A 19674-nucleotide genomic window follows, 5' to 3' on the forward strand; every position below is an offset into this window, starting at 1 on the left:
ACAAACCAGCTGTATGGATTACAACTGCGATGACACCTAACTTCTCCCTCCGTGCTCTTACACACCCTTTGTGCTCTTTCTTTCAGTTCCCATTCTGAAAGATTCCTTTCTGGGGGTCCAAGCACGTAGCAGAATGACCGTCTCGCAGCAGAACGAGATCTTGCGCGTCGGCGACCACTTTTAAACCCCGTCTTAAATTGTACCTTTATACAATGACTTTTGATGCCGTCCATCTGCGCTTTTCTAACGTCTTTACTCTAGAGCCTCGAGCTGATATGTCAGGAATGGCGCTGCGTATATATATATATTTATTTTTAATTTTCAGGGCTCCTAAATTGCAGCACCTGCGGTCTGGATTCCTCCCTTCCAGTAGGCGGCGGTAAGGTACCCACTGACAGCCCGGTAGCGCTGCTCTTGTCAGAGAGAGGATTATACTATTGCGTGCAAGGTTACGCATGCTAAAAGGGACACGGCAAAGTTCAGCTCTGCTTCTAAAATTAAAATTAAAACATTAAAAATGCAACAAATGGACATTGGAAGCCATAGTATTTGTGGCGGTTTAATTACTCTCAGTACATAAAAAATATATAGTTTTAAAAAATAAATCAGTACAGCCACGAGAAAACGGGATATTTACAATATTTAACAATATGTTAAAACCCTGTTGGTCAGGGTTTTTAAAAAGATGCACCTTAAAACGAAATTAATGTATAATTGTAAGCCATACGACCTTATTAAATGAATAAGGTGAATATTATTAGGTAAGAAGGCTACATTTATATTATTAATTGCACCTAGCAGCTTAAACAACAGCGTAACACTATATTGTTTAATATTATTTTATTTTTGCAGGTATGACCATGTTAATCATAATTGAAACCTGTTTTCCAAAGCCGTAAAAGGCGGCAGTAAGAGAGCCAACGGCGGGCCAGCTCACGGGCGGTTTAAAAAGCTCGTCTGGTAACGCCCCAGGATTAAAGAGGGGCAATGCGATCACCTGAAACAAATCGACGTACTCCAGGAGCTAAACGCGTCCTCTGACCTCGTATAAGTGCTTCCGAATTGGGTTTAGATTTAAAAAAAAAAATAGAGAACCGGTAAATTCTCAACCAACGACATGCACACGCCTGTCTTTACTGAACATATTGCCAGCGTCTCTCAATGCGGTGACCGATAAAGGGGGGGCGGCTTGACGGCCAGTTTAACTTCATTATTGTCGGAGACTGATACTCAATTCGAGCGTTTGCAGGAAACACTTTTCCACGGCTCACACCGAAGCAGTACAGACCCCCCCCCCCTTCTTCTTCTTCTTCTTCTTCTTCTTCAAGCTCTGCCGGAAGTCGGCAGCTCTTCACCGCCACAAGGTCGGGCCCGGCGCTGTCTAGTCGTAATCCGCTCGTCTATGGTCGCATCCATCTTCGCGAAGCTGCGATCGTTTCCGGGTGGATCTGCCGCAATCCGGTTGCCTGTGGTACTGGCCGGGGGAGGGGGGTTCCCACAGCGATCCCCGAATCCGACCTCCGGGGCGATTTCCCCGCTCTCCTCCAGCGGCTTGGACGGCGCTCGCAGGCTTCGGGGTCCTGCCGGCCGGGGCGCAGAGGGAAGCGGCCATCGATCCGCTCGATCACAACCGGGCAGCGAGAGCGCCGATCATCTCCCCCACCCCCCCCCCAACACACACACACACACCTACCTTCCCACACCACCCCTCAACACACACACACACACGCCGGCTTTGCGTTGAATACATCCTGTAGACCCGTAGTACTGGATTGTAAGACCGTTCTTCGTCAACATCCACGGCACCGGCGCCATCCCCATCCCCCCCCCCCTCCACCCGAGGATCCGTTCCGCCTCTCGCAGGGCCTGGACCCCGGGGGAGTCTCAGCGGGCTTCCCTGCCTCCGGATCAAGGGTTTCGCGGCCCACAGCGGGATGGGGGGGTTCGCCTGCAGTCAGTAGTTTCACGGCACCCCCGTCCCCCTCTCCCCACTTCTCAAAAGCTGAAACTCCAGACTTCACGGGTTCCACCGCCGCCTCCGGAGGTGCTCGCATCCCGCTCCGTCTCCTCACCGCGCCGATTACACTGGCCATCCCTCTCCTCCTCCTCCTCTTCCCCGCCGCCTCCGCCGCCGTTCGCGTCCTGAAGCCTGGGTCCCCACTCTGCCTGGCTCTCCGGGCTACGATCCCTGCCTGCCGTGAGCTCTCCGGACACTGCGCCCAGACCTCTCCGGAGAAGGTACTCGGCGTGAGCCGCCCGCCCTGCTCAGACGGCCCCCTCTCGGCTCCGATAACCGCCCGCTGTCCCTCGTTCGCAGCGGCTCCCCCGACCCCCTCGCCCCCGCTAGCCATGCCTGGCCCCGCGGCAGGCAGCAAGTCTCGGGTGTACGCCGACGTGAACACTCTGAAGAGCCGGGAGTACTGGGACTACGAGGCACATGTGCCCAGCTGGAGGTGAGGAAGGAAAGTCGCGGAAAAAAAAAAACCCAAAACAAAACACGGGGGCGCCGAGACCCCGAGCGTGTTGGAAGCGGTAGATAGCGCGCAGCAGCCGGCTTAGAAAGTTTCCATTTCAGCCTTTTTGACAAGGCCTTCCAGTGCGCCTTACTGAACCGCCGAGCATTTAAATTGGACTCTGTGAATGCTTAATTCGTCGTCATACCTAAACTCTTGAATTGTTTCTTGAGGGGACTGTAATACCGGCGCTGTAGGGGCAGCTAGACAAATAGAGCACAATGCACGGTCTGAATAATTTGGCACCTGATTTGTGCTGCCTAATCGATGGCAGAGGAATTCTCATCTCCATCAGGCCGTGAAGTTTCTTTGCTTGTCCGCAGTCCCCGGAAGACCAATTTTATTTATACCTCAGGAGCTGTGTGGGTTTGTTTCTGTCCGGTTTTATGACTGTGAAATAATTACCGCTGCTGAGCTTCCAAAAGTCACTGAAGACCACGGCTGATTCAGAGCACAGGCGGTGTGGTCTTTTTGGAAGATTCTTTTTAAAAGTAGGTTGTTGTTGTTTTTTAAAAACGCGTTTAAACAAGGCATTGTTGATGAGCTTCTAATTTCTTTGTATACGTGGAGGGTATTCAATGTAAAAAAAAAACACTTAAATGAATGAAATTTGTGATTTTCACTGGGAGAAACTGGAATTAAGGAAGCACATTGCCCTTGTGTTGAATGGAGGACATTGCAAAGCCCCAGTGACTGTACTGGGAGCACACAGCAGGTGCCTGGCTAGGCTGCCTGGGCCTGGGCCTGTTGTGTACTTCTCTGAGGTACAGTAGGGTGGCCTGAGGCAGGCCTGCATTGTTCACCTTTTTAGGGTTTTCCTTTCCTTTTTTTCTTGCTTCAGTTGAAGCCAGTCACTGACATCTGCTTTCGACGTTGGTCGTTCCAGTGCAGTGATGAATATTGTAAATAAAAGAGAGCCAGACGGAGACAAGCAGTCCCCGAAGTACCAAGTACCCACATACGTGTAGAGCGCTACGTTTGTGCCTGTAGTGTAGTCTCTCTGCACCAGCTGTTCTGTGTATGAGGCCCAGAACAGTGTGTCTGCTCCATTCGTGTGGTTCGGGTTCGGTTCCTGTGTTACGTGATCACAAAGAGTGCTCGTTTTAACATGGCAGTGGGCTTGCGGGATTTTGACCAGTCCAAAGTTTTTGTGGAAAGGCACACACAAAAAAACAAAAACAAAGCGCTGGTCAGATGTCAGTGTGCTCCTTTCCATTTTGCTTCCTGCCTCTCAGGAAGTCCTCCTGCTCAGCTGGGGCTTGGCAGTATAGAAAGAGCCGCGAGAATCCTGTGTGGGTCGCCTCTCCTGTGAAGTGTCCTGGATGTTTTTAAAATGTCAAACCAAAGAGCACTGGTGTTGGTGAAGTGACAAAATTCTTCTCCGCGTGGGGTGGATTAGCCTACTGCTACTGCGAAACAGAAGAAAAGATGCTTTTTAAAGCGCAGATGAACAGAGTCGCGGCCTAGTTCTGCAGTAAGTAGATATATTGACTTTTACAGGGACCCCATGTTGGTTTGAGGGCTTTGTGGATGTTGCTTTTTTGCCGACAGCTGCGTGCATGGCGAATATATATGTACAGTCGATATATTGATGGCGTGTGCTGTGACAAGGGTGCCTGATGAGTGGGAACTAGCACAGCGAGGAGAAGCTGCAGTTCAGTGAGAGAGCACGTGGTTCCTCGGCATTTGACTGCTGGGTCAGTGATGAGTTTCTGGTCTCAAGTGGCTCGTTTTACACATTAGAGCACAGGGGCAGTGTGGGTTTAAAAATACAAATGGTTGCATTTGTCTAGCAGCAAACAGCTTGAGTTTGCTTCGTTAGGAGTATCTCATCGATAGAATGATTAAGAACATAATAAATATTAAAAGCAAGAGGCAGCGAATTTGACCCATGTAGCCCTTTATTTCATCCACAGATCTCATCCTTCTGTTTCTCGAAAGAAACCAAGATGTCGCCTTCAACATCGTGGCATGGTAGCTTGTTCTGGACTTCTACATAGTAAACGGGAGCTATCTACTACTATTAGTATCTGTACTACTTACTGAAGCATTTACTTATGAGTGGATAAGTAAATGCAGCAAACGGAGCTACAGTTTATGACCCAACTCGGCTTGTACTGCTTGTGATCCCAGCCAGACTCTGGTTCTGTTGTTCGAAATGTGGCTTGCAACAGTTTTTCGTCTTATGCCTGGAGTGGAGTATGTATGAAGTCTGAAGTTGTGAAATAACGAGCGATAATATTAACCTTTCTGATTCCCCATGAATGTCGTCGCTTTGTGTTGCCATGGGGACGCGTAGGAAGGAACTGGCCTGTGGAAGATGGCCACCGCAGCCTGGTCCCGATCTAGCGTGCTGTGTACCAGTTCAGTGGGGGACGGCAGTGTTACAGGCAGCATCCAAAACCATCGCAACAAAATACCTGCCTTCCGTAAAAACTGGAAGCCGAGAAATGCCATACGCCGTGCCAACAATCTTAACTTGAATCGGATAGCTGTTATTTTATGTTTTTATAACCTGCACTTCCACACAGTAGCTCTGAGATTTGTGTCGGTTTCCAGAGATACCGGTGGTGCTGGGTTCCAGGGTCCTTTAATGAGAAAAGGCAACACAGTATCATTTGATCACCCGAAACAGAGTGATGCATTGATAAGTGTATTTCTTTAAGCTTTTAAGAGCGGAGTTGTGCAGAGCTTCACTGCTAGTTTGGCTTTGTGACAGCTTTTTGTAGGGTAAGTCTATTATTTAGATTACTACAGTATAAATCATTAGGCACAGATTATATTTACGTAGACCTTTTTTTTTCCTCCCCATTTATCCTCGAACTAGTCGATTAGACTGAAGTTGATCATTAAACACCGCGGCCTGTTTTTGCAGAATGTAATTTTTCTGGGATTTGCTTTAAATTAACATCAGGCCGCGCAAGATTGCAAACTGGGGTCCGCGACACCACCCTGACGTGCCATTAGTAAGTGCTGGCAAAAGCAGTGTAGAGCAGTCCGGATGAGGCAGTGGAGTATAAGCGAGCCCTTTTGGCACATGGGACCGCCCCGTGGTTCGCCCCCTGCTGGTCGGGACAGGTACAGCCCAGGTGGGAAGTGATCTTCCTGGCCCCGTTCTGCGTTCATCCCCACCTCTGCTTCCTCGCAGCAACCAGGACGAGTACCAGCTGGTGCGGAAGCTGGGCCGAGGGAAGTACAGCGAGGTGTTCGAGGCCATCAAGATCAGCAACAACGAGAAGGTGGTGGTGAAGATCCTGAAGGTGGGTGGTGCCGCCGGCCTCCCTTCTCCTCCGTTCCGAAGCAGGAGCCGCTGGGCCCCTCTTTGACTGCCGGGTGGGGGTCGGGGTGTGTGTGTCCATCCCGGTGAATGCAGGTCAGCAGGCTGCTCTTTTTGTGTCGGCATCACCACTGTCATTCCTTCAGAATGGGAAGGTTTGTTTAGGTTTTTGGAGCTTTGCACTCCTAACGGCAAGGAGCCCAATGGTTAAACTGGCCTCGCTTTGTCAGTAATCTCCTGTGTGCCATTATGTAAATCTTGTTTGCTGATCCATATTTCACCCAGGAAAATCTGGAAAACTGTGATGTCCTTTCCTGCTCCTAAGATTAGATTCTTACATGGACAGCAGACTGCACCTTCCTGCGCTTGCAGCTGAAGTCACCGCTCCGCCTTTCGTGTTGAGATTTGCTTGGCAGAGATGCATCTCCATTTTACTTGCACTGTTGCAGAGCCACAGTTTTGCTGCTGTCTGCCACCTGTCTCACAGTATCAGGAGGGAAATGTTAAAAAACTCCAGATGTCTCTAGCTGTTCCATCAGCTCAGCACTGCTGATGTCTTTACACAGCAGACATCATCCTGAATTTAATTAGATCCACACTGCTGCAGAGATTTTATATATATCAGTCTTATCCACATGATCAATTCATGGATGGAAACAGTTTTCCGCCCTGGTGAAAAAATGAAACGTACAGAGCAAAATCTGCTCATTAAGTATGCTTACTTTTCTTAAGTTCAATGAGGTTGATGCGTACCCTCTGTGTGTTTAAATATGTGCAGTATATTTATTTATTAATATTCTTGCTGGCTCTACAGATCTGATGAGGCCGAAAGCAATAGAGACTCTGAGAAACGGGAGCTAGCAAACAGCTCGCTTTGTGTAGTCCCTGCACACTGCTGTTTATAATCGTGTTTATGAGAGTGTCGGGGCCTTACATGTAAAAAAAAAATCTGTATTGCTCAGTGCAAACAGAGGACATCAAGGAACTCGGATTAAATAAATGGACAAATAGACTTGCTGCAATAGTTTAAGATGATGAATTTGAAAGCACAGGGAACATCAGTTTAGCAGTTATTAAAAATTTATCTTCCTCTGCTTTAAATAAGGCCTGTGCCTTAAACTGTGTGAATCACAATCTGGGTCTGTTATTTCTTCCCTGATCCCCGGTATGATGACCGGTGGACAGACAGACTGAAATTAAACTGGAGGGGTATTTGCACTTGCCTGTTTCTCATTATGCACCCTTCTGTCATGTGTTTGTCCCTTTGCTTTCCCCAATGGGTCACATCTGGTTATTCTAGTATTGACGCTGATAATGGCAGCGGTCTTGATAGAAGCCATCTTTACACTCTTCAGGATGTCCAATCAGATCGTAATTTACCAGGTACATTTTTAGCAGTAACTGTCCCATTAGTCTGGAATTTCTTGATGATGGACTTTGCAGTAGGAAGCCAGGTGTCTGATCAATTATTTTATAGCTCTCCTCGCTTGGGAGGGAATAATCTTTTGCTTTAGATCTTCACACAGAAGATCTGATTTTCCCTGCCACGATGTGCTGAGTGTTTTGGCTCTGTGTCAAGCTTTCTTTAATACACAATGACCATTGGAGTTTGCTCCTAATCTCCTGGGTTAACTTTTTAGCGGCTGAGCCCTAAAAAGACTCAGACCTGAAAATTAAGAGGTGCTAACACTCAAATAAAGCCACCCATCCTTGCTTTCCCTGTTACCCAATGGAATTGGCACTGTAGATAAATATCTATATTATTTGCATGCATGATTGTATTTATGCACCTGACGTAACATCTCTGAGATCTTTATGGATCAACAGTTGAGACAGAAATGCCAAAACAGATTATTTGACTATACTTTGTGTGTATTGAAATATTCTGTGCTCTCGCCTAACCAGTGAACTGTCACTTTGTCATTGATATCAAACATTCAGTTTTTTTCCTAATTGTAAGAACAGTTTATGTGCTTAAAACTGTTTCAGTCAGAACTAATTTAGTAGAAAAATCTGAATCTTAAGTTACTGAACTCTGGCTTGGAGATCTGGTACATTTCTTTGTTCACTGTTCTCAGATATGTCCTAATGCATGAAACCAGGGACTTAAGCATAGCATCTCCAATATCACTAGGATCAGCACATGATTGTTTTCAGAGCAGCCTTTTTCACCACATGGGTTTTCAGTATGGATCACATGCTGAGTCTCAGCAAGATGCAGCCTGTTTGCTGTGACATGCTTACTGGCTTAACTCTGCACAATTCAGGGGTCACTGAGAAACCGTGTTCTTGGTCAATATTGTTACCAGCTTTTTAGAATTTAAATCTTAAAAAAAATAATTGTTTAAAAGTATTAGCAACATGGCAAGACGGAGTCTGAAGTTGAGTTTGGTCCACACCATGGACATCTCTGTTGTATCTTTGAGTTGCTGTCTTACCCCGGATGCACCTGTCCATCCAGGTTCATAAATGGGAACCAGCATATCCATCTGGAACCTTGCAATTTCATATCCAAGGGGGAGATATGTTCTCTGTTGGATCTGACTAAACAGTGGCTATTTCAAAATACTTACTTTCAGTTTGTCCGCCTGTAATAACAAATTTTTTGCTTGACAAAAAGGGGCTGTGTAGTCACTGCACTGTTTTTATAAGAGGCTATAAGCCTCAACAGATTTATCTGTTAATGCATTACACCCGTGGCACTTGGAAAATTCCTTTTCTCCAAATCGCAGGCCCAGCTGTAATCTGCCGTCTCCTTTAGCCCCTTGGCGATAAAGTCCTGTGTTGTGCCGAAAGAAAAAGAGCAGGAGCTGTGTCCCTCCCATGCGACGTTGTCTCATTCCCGAGAGGCTCACTTTGACTCGCCTCCGCCTGTCTCCCCCCACCCTGTAGCCCGTCAAGAAGAAGAAGATTAAGCGTGAGATTAAGATCTTGGAGAATCTGCGGGGCGGAACCAACATCATCCGGCTGGTGGACACTGTGAAGGATCCTGTGGTGAGTGGCCAGCGCAACACGCTGCCAGAGCCAGTCCTGTTTGGAATAAGGCCTTAAAGTCTTCCGCAAGACCTCTGTAGTCCAGTGGAAGGAGATCTGATAGTCGAGCTGCATTAGGTGCAGGACTTAAAAGAAAAGTCGTCATTTTTGTGTCATAACGTAAACATCATCACCAGAAATATTTGTTGCTGTTATGGTCTGAGGGTCTTATTTCTAGAAGATCGTAAGTTAACATTAGTCCAGCAATAATGAGAAATTGGAAGTAACACTGTGCCAAAAATGTAGCAGTCTGTTCTGTTCACTAAACTATTGATAATCACAATTAGCGAGTGGCACATGCGTGCACTGAAATGAGCTGCAGCGTGAGAAATGGCACCGGGCACATGGGAGTAACCAGGGGCACCTCTGACCACCGCGCTCACTGTCTCTGAACGCCCTGTAAAAGCTCCCAAGGAAGTACAGCATAGCTACGGCTCGTGATTTTTGGTCGTGACTAATTTCCAAGAAAAAAGTCATTACCGCCAGATGAAAAGTTGTGATGCAGCACAAAGTGTCATATTTGGGAAAATGACAAAAGACCACGCTCGAGTTTCCAAGCCCTGCCTGGTTACTCTCCAGGCGCACGTGGTGGGCTTGACCCTCTCCTTGGGGGGTATTTGGTGATGTTATTGGCACGTGTTAGCGGTCATTAACGTTTTTCATTATATGTAAATTGATCCAACATGTGCCTTTTCCAATTGACCATTCTTGGTTTGTTTTAGAGTAATTGTTCTGTTTTTCTAATTTGGCTTTGGAGTTCACCTATCCAAACAGAGTTTTAATGTGTTGTTTCTCCTCTTTTCGGTTTCTCTTCAGTCCCGAACACCAGCGCTGGTCTTTGAATACATCAATAATACAGACTTTAAGGTAGCTGTTCTTGAGTTTTTGGTGATTTTTCACAAGATGAGCGTTCTGTCAACCTTGCTAGATTTGTCATCCCTTTCCTAACAGTTCTTAGTTCTTTGCTGCTTAGCATTTGTGTCAGCAAAACTATAATATTGTTTAGTTAAAAATTAATATCTCTTGGATTCGTGAAAACAATGTGATTTGGATTAAACTTTGTAATCACCGTGTCAATTAAAATGTATGTTCTTCTCCCAAGACAAGCTTTAACGATACAGCAGACCTGGTTTTTGTACAAATGAGTTCAGTTAAGTAGTTGTGTTCATTGTGTTATTTTCCTAATTAAGTGTAACATTTATTAAACAGAAATTTGATAGTTTTTATTATGTTTTCATCAGATAATAGAAATAATTTGCAGTTAGTAGAATAATATGTAGTGTAATCAGAATACTGGGTTAGTTTTCTTTTCAAACAGCAGCTCTTCCTTCAGTATTGTGCCGATAATCACAGTAAACACAGTGCACGCCCCCTGGTGGTCACCTGTATTGATGCGCTGTATTCATTGTAGTCTACTGCTGATCATACTACTGATGGTCCTTGCTTCATGGTGCACTGTATTCACTTTCCTGCTGGTCATATTAATAAGCTCCACTGGGTGATGAGATAGCTGGCTCTCCTCAATGGATATGCTCCTTAGGAGTGTGACACATTTCTCATCACCAGCATCCTTCCCAGGTTCCCAGGTTACTCAAGCTGTTGGTTTCTTTGTGTCCCTGTTTCTATTACAGTGCAGGCAATTATTGATCCCTCACATCCAGTTTTTTTTCCATCCTCTCCGCAGGAACTGTACCAGAAGTTGACCGATTTTGACATCCGTTACTACATGTACGAGCTGCTGAAGGTAAGGAGACCAGGGCTGGGCCCGCTGATCTACTGCATTCAGAAACTTTCTAGTTCTGACCATTGTAGTGACCCGAACATCGTGTGACTTAAAAGACATGAGTTGTTTTCACGAAGCTAAAAAAAAAACAGTAGGAAGTGGAAAAGTGGTGCCCATTACGAGGAATCACTGGCATAGGAGGGGTGTCCTGGCCAGATTTCCCATTGGCCCTTATCAACCATGGCCTCCTAATAATCCCCATCTCTAAACTGGCTTCATCACTCTGTTCTCCTCCCCACTGAGAGCTGGTGTGTGGTGAGCGTTCTGGCGCACTATGGCTGCCATCACATCATCCAGGTGAGGCTGCACGTTGGTGGTGGAGGGGAGTCCCCATTACCTGTAAAGCGCTTTCAGTGGAGTGTCCAGAAAAAGGCTATATAAGTGTAAGGAATTATTATTATAGGTGATGGTGGAAAGAAGCCTCACGAGAGACTTTGATGTTTATGCTGCCCCCTGCTGGCAGTGGCGTGCCAGCTGGTGTCGGGGCCCACACTGTACATGCACATGCTTTGCACACTTCTGACCAGTTGATGAATTTGTGGGATGCTCCCTGGCTGTGTGAAAGGTTTCACAGATCTGAGAGCCTGGTGCACAGTTGTACTATGAACTACTGTACAGCGACCTGTTCCACACCCTTTAGGTGACTTCAGTCATACTCTGCTGGCACTTGCTGTACTGTTTTGAAGTAACGTGCCTCTGTGTTCCTGTCTGACCTCCAGGCTCTTGACTACTGTCACAGCATGGGGATCATGCACCGCGACGTCAAGCCGCACAACGTGATGATCGACCACCAGATGAGGAAGGTAGGGCTACCTGCAGGGCTTTCGAAGGCATAGGTCCCGGAGCCCGTAGGGGCATCCTTGTGTCTGGAACCTGGCTTGTTTTGGTCTCAAAATGTTGCTTAAACAGTGTTTGGTGCTGCAAAGGGCCCAGAGTGAGGCTGCGTGTTGTTGTTTCAGCTCCGCCTGATAGACTGGGGGCTGGCAGAGTTTTACCACCCTGCACAGGAGTACAACGTTCGGGTGGCATCACGCTATTTCAAGGGGCCTGAGCTGCTGGTGGATTACCAGGTGGGTCTTGTTAATATTATTTGCTTAGCAGAGTTCCTTATCCAGCACTAGTTACCTTATATTTTATTTAAAACCACGAAACGAGTGAAATACAGTGTGAGTGAAGCGTGCAATTATATACTAGTACTGTTTGGATTTGCTTCATACGTGACAGTTTTGATAAGCCGACCATTAACCTGGATATCCTGGGTTTATAAACCCAGTTATGTACTTAGCACAAAGAAATTTACACTTGTTACACAAGTAACACGGTTTAACAACATTTGGTTGTTGCACGATTAGAAGTGTTAAAGTTAAGTCAGGAGAAGGGGTTAGAGTTGAGCAGAGTAAGACCACAGGTGGAATACTTTTGACAGATTGGCCACCAAGTTACTGGAAGAGCATTGGGAGAGTTTTTCAACAGAGTTTGAGTAATGGGGACAGTTAAATGAAAAACCAATAGTATCCGTAAGGTTGGTTAATAAAAAAAAAACTTTCACCATTGCTGAGACTAAACCATGCTAGTTCTCCCAGTGCTAAAAGGTAAGTCTGGCCTGCCTTAGGGCCTAACGCCCGCTGATCAGGCTGAGGCTCAGAGCAGGTGTCAAAGTGAGCTCCTGTCCTCCCTCTCCCCCAGATGTATGACTACAGTCTGGACATGTGGAGTCTCGGTTGCATGCTAGCCAGCATGATCTTCCAGAAGGAGCCCTTCTTCCACGGCCAGGACAACTACGACCAGGTGATCCGCACGTTCCTCCTGCCAGCCAGCCCAGGGTGCCAGAGTGAGGTTTCTGAAGGAAGGGCACTAGAGTGGCATGCCATGCTTGACATTTGTGAAACTGAAGTGGAATAGATTTCAGCCCTTTTCTATGAAACCAGTTGCCAAGATCTTAACTGTTGAAAGAGTCATGACAGGTGTCTCACTTAAATGGGTCACACAGGATTTGAAATGCGCTATTTAAACACTTCCTTTCACACACAGAAGAATCTGGATATGTGCAGCAGCACAGTAATACAGTATACTGATCCCAAAATATATTCCTGTATGACTCATTTTGGATCTGAATTACTACACTCATCCCTGCTATTACAATAATCTTTGCCGAGCAATTTTTTTTTCTTGCGTTCCCATCCACAAAATGTAACATAATTATATCTCCATTATTAGGAAGTAAAGCATAATTTCTAATTATAAAAAAGGAAGACTCTGTGAGGTGGGATAGTTCATACTTTTTTTTTTCCATGGCTGTTTTTGTCCTTGGGGTTGCAGCTGGTCCGCATTGCCAAGGTTCTGGGAACAGACGAGCTGTTTGGTTACCTGCGGAAGTACCACATAGAGCTGGACCCGCGCTTCAAGGACCTGCTGGGCCAGTGAGTTCTGCGTCATACAGGTCTCTTTAGTCCAGCCTGCTGCTTGGCTGGACTGAGTGTGCTTTTCATCAGGGGGCTCGCGTGTCAGGTGTGGGCATGCAGGTAGCAGACAGAGCAGCAAGCAAGCAAGCGCTGCAGGTTCAGTGCCAGTGCAAACAGAGGCAGGAGGCTTGGCAATAGATGTGTTTCATAGGATGTGCATGTCTCCTTCATCTCTGATGGGCTGTTCTGGGGCTGATGGCAATCCCTGCTGATTGGGCGAGAAGAAGGGAGTGTGCTATAGTTTACCCCTGCAATTTCTATCCATTGTATTCTGGAACGGTGCATTGACAATTTACAGGAAAGTGCAGGTTTGTGCTGGTGTTCCTCCAGCGATCATGAGAATACAGCAGAGTCCAACTCCTTGACTGTAATGCAGTACCTCCTGGAGTGAAGAAAGTGTTTTTTTTCTTAATGGTCTATCCATCCGGGCATTGTAGCTTTTGCAATAAGTCTGTCTCTTGAATCTGCTGCTTGAGTTTCATGTTTTCTCAGCCAGTGTCTGCAGCACTGAGTTTCGTTTGACCAGAAATCTTCATTTCCTCACGGCTGCTGTGCTCCCTGTCCTAGTATAGAAATGCACTTGTCCTCTTGATCCAGAAAGCTTGGGCGTAGGTAGACAATTTTAATCGTTATTCGTTATTATTTAAAGAAAGAATGCTGGTTTTTAAATTTCTTCTGACTTGCAGGCAGACGCGCAAGCGCTGGGAGCAGTTTGTCCAGTCGGAAAACCAGCACCTTGTGAGCCCAGAGGCCCTCGACTTGCTGGACAAGCTGCTGCGCTACGACCATCAACAGAGGCTGACGGCCACAGAGGCTATGGCTCACCCTTACTTCTGTGAGTCCGGCCCCGGACTCCCAGCTCGGCCTCTGGGGCCTCCGTCCGCTCGCCTCCTGCTTTCCGCAGCCAGGGCCTATCCCAGGGGTGTTCAGCCTTTTTGACGTGCCCCCCGACCCCAAACTACTGGAGAAAACAATGCGAACACCCTCTTCACACTCGCTCGCGTACTTTAACGGTTTCACGTTCACCGCTGTTCTTAACTTTAGCAGTAAGCCACCGGTCTGTTTTTAGGTTTGCAATCGTGGTATAACGCGAAGGCTCAACTCGGCTGAAGCCATCGCGGACGAGAATAGACGGGCAGGTGCCTGCTTAGCCAGGGACATAAGCCAGATTGCAACACCCCCCTCTGGTGGATGAATAATAAATTGCTATTAATGACTGAAACAACATGTTCACTGCAGTTGTTTTATTCTTAGCCCGTCTTTGGCCCGATATCTGAGATTGTTCATTCATTTTTTGGACTTCAACATTTGGGAATGTGACTATTACTCCATAACTAGCGGAGAGAGAAAGTGAGGCTCTGAGATAAGTGTGCAGTAGGCTTCCAGGCCTCCGAGCGTAATTCTAAACCCTTCAGAAAGACCTCATGGGCTGAGCAATATTGATGACTAAGACATCTTGCCAACTTCTACAGTGAAACTGGTGTCACTTTTTTGGCAACCTGGGGAGGTGTTGTTTCTAGTGCTGCAAGTTTTTTTTGCTTATTGCTGCCTTAGTTTTCTGCCCCCCTCCCCCCCACCCCCCCTTCCAGCCATGTGACGTGAGCGAAGAAGGAACTTCTGTGGGCTGCGTCTTGCAGAGTGCGTCTCCTTCTGTCTGTCCTCGCGGAGTCTGACTCACAGAGGTGCCACTGTTCTCTCGCTCGCAGTGCGGCGATGTAACGCCCTTTCTAAGCTCTGCAGCAGACAGTCTCCTAACATGCAGACAGATGGCCTGTAGCTGGTGAGAAGACCGCCTTGTTTGTGGGAAGGCCTCCTCTCATCATCTGTTGCTATGGTTTTGCGGTTTAAGCCTGACAGTTTCTCACACTTTGTCAGAATTAACGGAGCATGTTGGGTTAACCGAATATTTAGAGCTGTTGGTTGAAGGACAGAAAGCTTCTCTTTCTCAGTCTCTGCAAGGTTGCAGTTTCTGTATCTGCTACAGAGAACACGCTTGGCAGTTATACCAGCCTAGTTCAAATCTGTGGTTTTACACCGAAAGCCTGCAACAGGCGTTTTTGACTGTTTAATTGAAAGTGCTGGTTTTTAAGAATCAAACTTATTATTTTGAATAATGGATGAGTGTTTTAAATGTCTATTTCCAAATATTTAGTTGAAACATTTCTTTTATGAGCAAGACCTTGTCTTGCATAAGAACACAAAGACAGCAACTGGAGTGCAGCAGTGCAAGAGCTCGGAGTTGATCCTTTGTTCATCCTGACAAACTTGTTTCAGTGGTTGGTAGTGGGAAGCAGGATGAGCAGAGCAAACCCATTTTTTTAACAGTGTGCCTCAGACTGGACAAGGTTGTGGGGGGCAGGGAAGGACAGAAGCCTTTCAGTTCTGTCTGCTCTTCATAAGGCGTTCTCGTGCCCAAGCTGTCTGTGGCTCAGGAGTGAGAGTTGTGTGTGGTGTGATGCTGAGCGCCGTCTCTCCCTCTAGACCCTGTGGTGAAGGAGCAGTCTCTGGCCAACAGTGACGGCAGCCTCGTGTCCAGCGGGTCCACTGCTGCCCGGTGAGACAGCAGGTACTGAAGCACGCGTCCCTCGTGTCTGCGCCAGTCCTAGAAACCTAACCCCTTAGTGAATTCCTTTCACTGCCTGCTCCAAAAGGAAATATCTAGCCAAAAGAGAAACTGGTTTTGAAAAACAGCTCTTGTTTTGAGTATCACAAAGGGGTAAGTCAGTATTAGTACATTTCTGTTGTAGAGAGTTGGTGCCAGGTGAAGGACAGATTGCCTTCTCTGTCAGTACCCCCAGGAGCTTGACTCAGTCAGGTCCACAGAGATTAGCTTAGCAACACCTATCAATTCTGCAACACCCCCTCCTTGGAATTCCTGTGGCACAGCCTGGATTTGAACTGGCAGTCTCCAATTTGTAGGGCATATCCTGTATTTTGGGCTAACGGTTTAACCCAGTGAGCCACTGAAGAATTGTAAGGCCCAAGACAGCCATGCCTTTATCTTTTTATCACCAGTGATCTTATTTGGCCAGGGCTGGAGCCCGCCACAGTTTAATTACCTGATTGCAGCACTGAGTGCTTAATGCTGTATGTAAACATTTACAGAGCTTTAGAGTTCCCTTCTGGTAGTATCTTTAAAACTTGGCATGTGAAGGGGAGGTTGTAGACTTTGAATGCCAGTAGAGGGCAGTGTTGATTATAGAGAGCATTCTTTTTATTTACTGTAGGTATACAAGGTGCTTAGAAAATGATTTGGTCAAGCAGCTGTGTTGTGAAAACTGCCTAGAGACACAATATTCTGCGCAAGATGCACTGGAATCACATTACTATAGGCTCCATGTGTAGTCATTATGACTTTCCTGCGTCCTGTGTTGGGCTGGTAAGATAATTTTCCTCAGCTCTGCTGCCATCGTGTCGCAGATGTCACATGCTGGGGCTTAAACGCCACTGACCTTGGACACTTGCTGCTGTCCACACCGCTTAGCGGCCCTTGAGTCTTGAGCGTGGATGCAGGTTTTCGACACTTGGCTCCCCTTGTTTTGATTGGTCTCGTGTGTCTTTTCTTCCAGGACCGGATTTTGTTACCTCATTACTTTCCCCCCCTCCCCCCCGGTGGCAAGAAACCTCGCAAGTGTACAGCGGCTGGACGAACGGCGCAAAGCAACCGCAGACAGGAACCGGACGGCCTGTCCTTCAGCCTCCCGAGCCCGACGGCCAGGCCAGGCCACGCTCGCCCGCGCCGGGACGCGTCTGTGCGCCACCGGCTCGCCGCGGCGACCGCGCCGCAAAACCACACCCGAAAGCTCCTCCGTCAGACACGGGACCCGGCTCACTGTCCCACCCTCCTGCCCTCTAGCTCCCCCCTTCCCCAGAAATACAAGCATGGAGAATGAAGTACAGAAAGAGAGGGCTAGTGTGACCCCACCCCCTCCCTGTCGTTTCTTAATAAATATTATACCTGAATTGCCCTGCGAAGGTCAGGTGACTCCAGAGTTGTAGTACTGATTGAAGTGGCATGGTGGACCTAATTTTGCTCTAGGATAATAATAAATGATTTTTATTTAGATTTATGTGTGTTTGATCAGTGTGTCCTGAGTCAAGCTCTCTGCGTGTCAGACTGTGAAAGGGTGTAATTTCCAGGTTTCTCTCTTTACCTCCAGTTGTGGTCACACAGTTGTACTCGTACTGGCCAGGCCCCGTCGCCTGTAGGAAGACCTGACCGCTGACTCGGCGCTGTCCTGGGACGCTGGCTGCTGTCTGGAACAGTGTTGGAGAGAGTGTGTGGCCTATGCTCTCAAGAGTACAGGCGGTCTGCTAGTGAAGTGAGCCGGCTTATTCAAACGGTGGTCAATGAGCGATGATGAAAACAAGTGGTTTCCAGAAGTTAAACCAAAGAACACAAGTGAGAGTGGACGTGTTGCTCTTTCTTCCCTAGTTTACGTCCGGGGTACAGAACATTCCTGTTTACTTTGCTGCCGTTAACTTCAGGACACCCCTGGGTCAGTTATGGTAAGATGTGAGTTCTGGTTATAGAAATGGCGTTGAGCTTTCTTAACCAGCTCGTTTCTTTGAGAGGAAAAGATTTCGTGTTGGGCTAGGGCGGGGCTCTCAGGGCTGCTGCTCAAGGTCAGTTGTCCAGCAGATTTTTTGTAGGCTTCCTGCACAACACTTCAGACTTTATTGGACCCATTTAGCTTTCCTGCACGGGTCATGGCCTGGACCTGGGCAGTGCTGTGTTAAAAGGCTTCAGGAACAGGGTGGTATAATGCTGGTGTCTGCAAGCAGTGGCGGATCAATTGCACTTTGGGAGCTGTTGCTTTCACAGGACCTATAAAACCTGCAGACCCACTGTCTCTGAAGAGCCAGGACTGCACGTCCTCGTTCACGAAGATACTTTGGTGAAGCCATGAGCAGCACACAATGCCAGGAAGGTAGAGCTCAACAAGCCTGTCTCCACAGCCACACTTCAAAACCCTATCCCTCTGCCCGATGCCTGGACAGGTAACATCCGTCGGGCTGGCCCAATCCAATACCTTATAACCCAGCAATCTTATAATAAACAGAACATCTATTGTGCTCAATAGCTATATGTGGGTGTTAACTTTTCTCCTGTAATAAGCCATGTGAATTTGACCTAAGTGGGGGGGGGGGGGAAAGAAAATCAATACTTGAGTTTATAAGAAGATGGGCACTACACATACTGAGATGAACACCACTGGTGTCCACTCAGCTGTGGGAGTGTACTGCACAACCTTGGATGTGTCAAGTTACCCTTTATACAAACTTGTGCTAGTGAGCCCAATTAATGTGTACAGTCCAATGCCTCACAGTGCAATTTTCACAGTGCAGTTATCTGAATAGACTGACATTGGAAATTGACAACATAATCGATTGCATGAAAAGCATTAGGAGAAGGTGAAGAGATTCTCAAGGTCAGGCCTATGCATTTTCAGTACTACAATGGGCATGAAGCCTGTGGTAATGTTGACAGTCACGATGCAATACAAAATAAAGTTCTTATTTATGTATTCACAGTCATGAAAATCTTACAGTAACTCCCTAACTGTATGTTCTCGAGTGTCTCTGAAAGTCTACAACATCTGATGTGAAATTAAAATTTGTCAAGTTTGGACTTGATCTGTAACACGTTTTCTTTTGAGGAATTTATCTGGTTTCTACCCCAGTAATGAGCTTTGTACAGGATAGTGGATAACCTATAGATTTTTTTTGTCAGTCGTTTGTATCTGAGGTAATGTCACCTGATCATCATCTCTACTGTATTTTTCAGCTATGCATTCTTTCTGCTTCATAGTGGTTTAGTAATTATTTTGTATTAAGTTTTGCAAAACCTGTGCTAATTACTACAATTGTTTAGTGTTACACAAAGCTGTTTGATAATATTATCTATTTATATATAGTATATGGTCAACCAAATGTATAATACTGCTAAAATTTCTTTATTCCATTCCAAAATAAAACGGATTAATTAGACAACTGTGTGCTAAAGATCTTACATTTTTTAGTCTTAGGAAAAATGGTTCATGCTTACTGCTAAAAACCTCTTTGGTGGACACTGAACGGAGGCATGGTATCATACCTTACAACTGTGAGCACTCTATGTGATGTGTGTGATTGCCATTGTAACAATAATGAAGAAACCACCAGCTATTAATTACAAAGCCTTTCCGCCAGTGTTATCGAGAGGGTACAGTATGTGCTTTGGTGTAATCGAGTCACGGTTCATCCCAAGCTTTCTTGTTTCCAGTAGAACTCTGTGTTCAGGAAGTGACACGGTCAAGCCACTAGCCCACTGCACCTGGGATTCCAGGTAACTGGGCTAGGTGGAGTAAAGTACCGCTGTCGAGGTACAACAGCAGTGTGTCCAGCTGCGACTTTACCCCCCCCCCCAGGCTCCCAGTCATGAGTCTTGAAGTTCCCTCTCTGCAAAATACTGCCCCCAATGTGGAAGTACAAAACACATGATCATTTTTATCAGGAGGCTTCACTACTAAGAGGTTTAATGATTTAGAATAACCTGCTGTTTGTAGGTATGTTTACATTCAAAGTAAAACCATTCAGTCCATCAGCAGCAACCATCGGACCAGT

At 46.6% G+C, this 19674-nt stretch overlaps 1 protein-coding gene across 4 annotated transcripts; it reads left to right on the forward strand.

Annotated features, from left to right (window-relative positions):
• Nucleotides 1–1304: 1304 nt before the first annotated feature.
• csnk2a2b (casein kinase 2 alpha 2b) lies at nt 1305–17134 on the forward strand. 4 transcript variants are annotated; one of them, XM_088938526.1, is made up of 13 exons: nt 1431–2238; nt 2318–2453; nt 5662–5773; nt 8683–8784; nt 9640–9690; nt 10508–10567; nt 11326–11409; nt 11566–11676; nt 12293–12394; nt 12926–13026; nt 13755–13903; nt 15550–15634; nt 16638–17134. In XM_088938526.1, exons 2-12 carry the CDS (start codon nt 2350–2352, stop codon nt 15624–15626), a joined length of 1053 nt encoding a protein of 350 aa, XP_088794652.1. In that variant the 5' UTR covers nt 1431–2238; nt 2318–2349; the 3' UTR covers nt 15627–15634; nt 16638–17134. The 4 variants fall into 4 exon arrangements, with proteins under 4 accessions (XP_088794651.1, XP_088794650.1, XP_088794652.1 ...); XM_088938524.1 differs by having other exon boundaries at nt 1307–2453; XM_088938527.1 differs by lacking the exon at nt 9640–9690 and having other exon boundaries at nt 1433–2238.
• The last annotated feature ends 2540 nt before the right edge of the window (nt 17135–19674 follow it).

This window comes from Atractosteus spatula, chromosome 21, assembly GCF_055471065.1.
Source record: "Atractosteus spatula isolate fAtrSpa1 chromosome 21, fAtrSpa1.hap1, whole genome shotgun sequence".
NCBI classification, from domain to species: domain Eukaryota; kingdom Metazoa; phylum Chordata; class Actinopteri; order Semionotiformes; family Lepisosteidae; genus Atractosteus; species Atractosteus spatula.

Bases quoted from the DNA above. Each gene is read 5' to 3' on its own strand.
- csnk2a2b (XM_088938524.1), top strand. From the start codon at position 2,350: ATGCCTGGCCCCGCGGCAGGCAGCAAGTCTCGGGTGTACGCCGACGTG. The intron at 5,774-8,682 runs GTGGGTGGTGCC...CCCACCCTGTAG, and splicing joins TGGTGGTGAAGATCCTGAAG to CCCGTCAAGAAGAAGAAGAT. The intron at 11,410-11,565 runs GTAGGGCTACCT...TTGTTGTTTCAG, and splicing joins TCGACCACCAGATGAGGAAG to CTCCGCCTGATAGACTGGGG.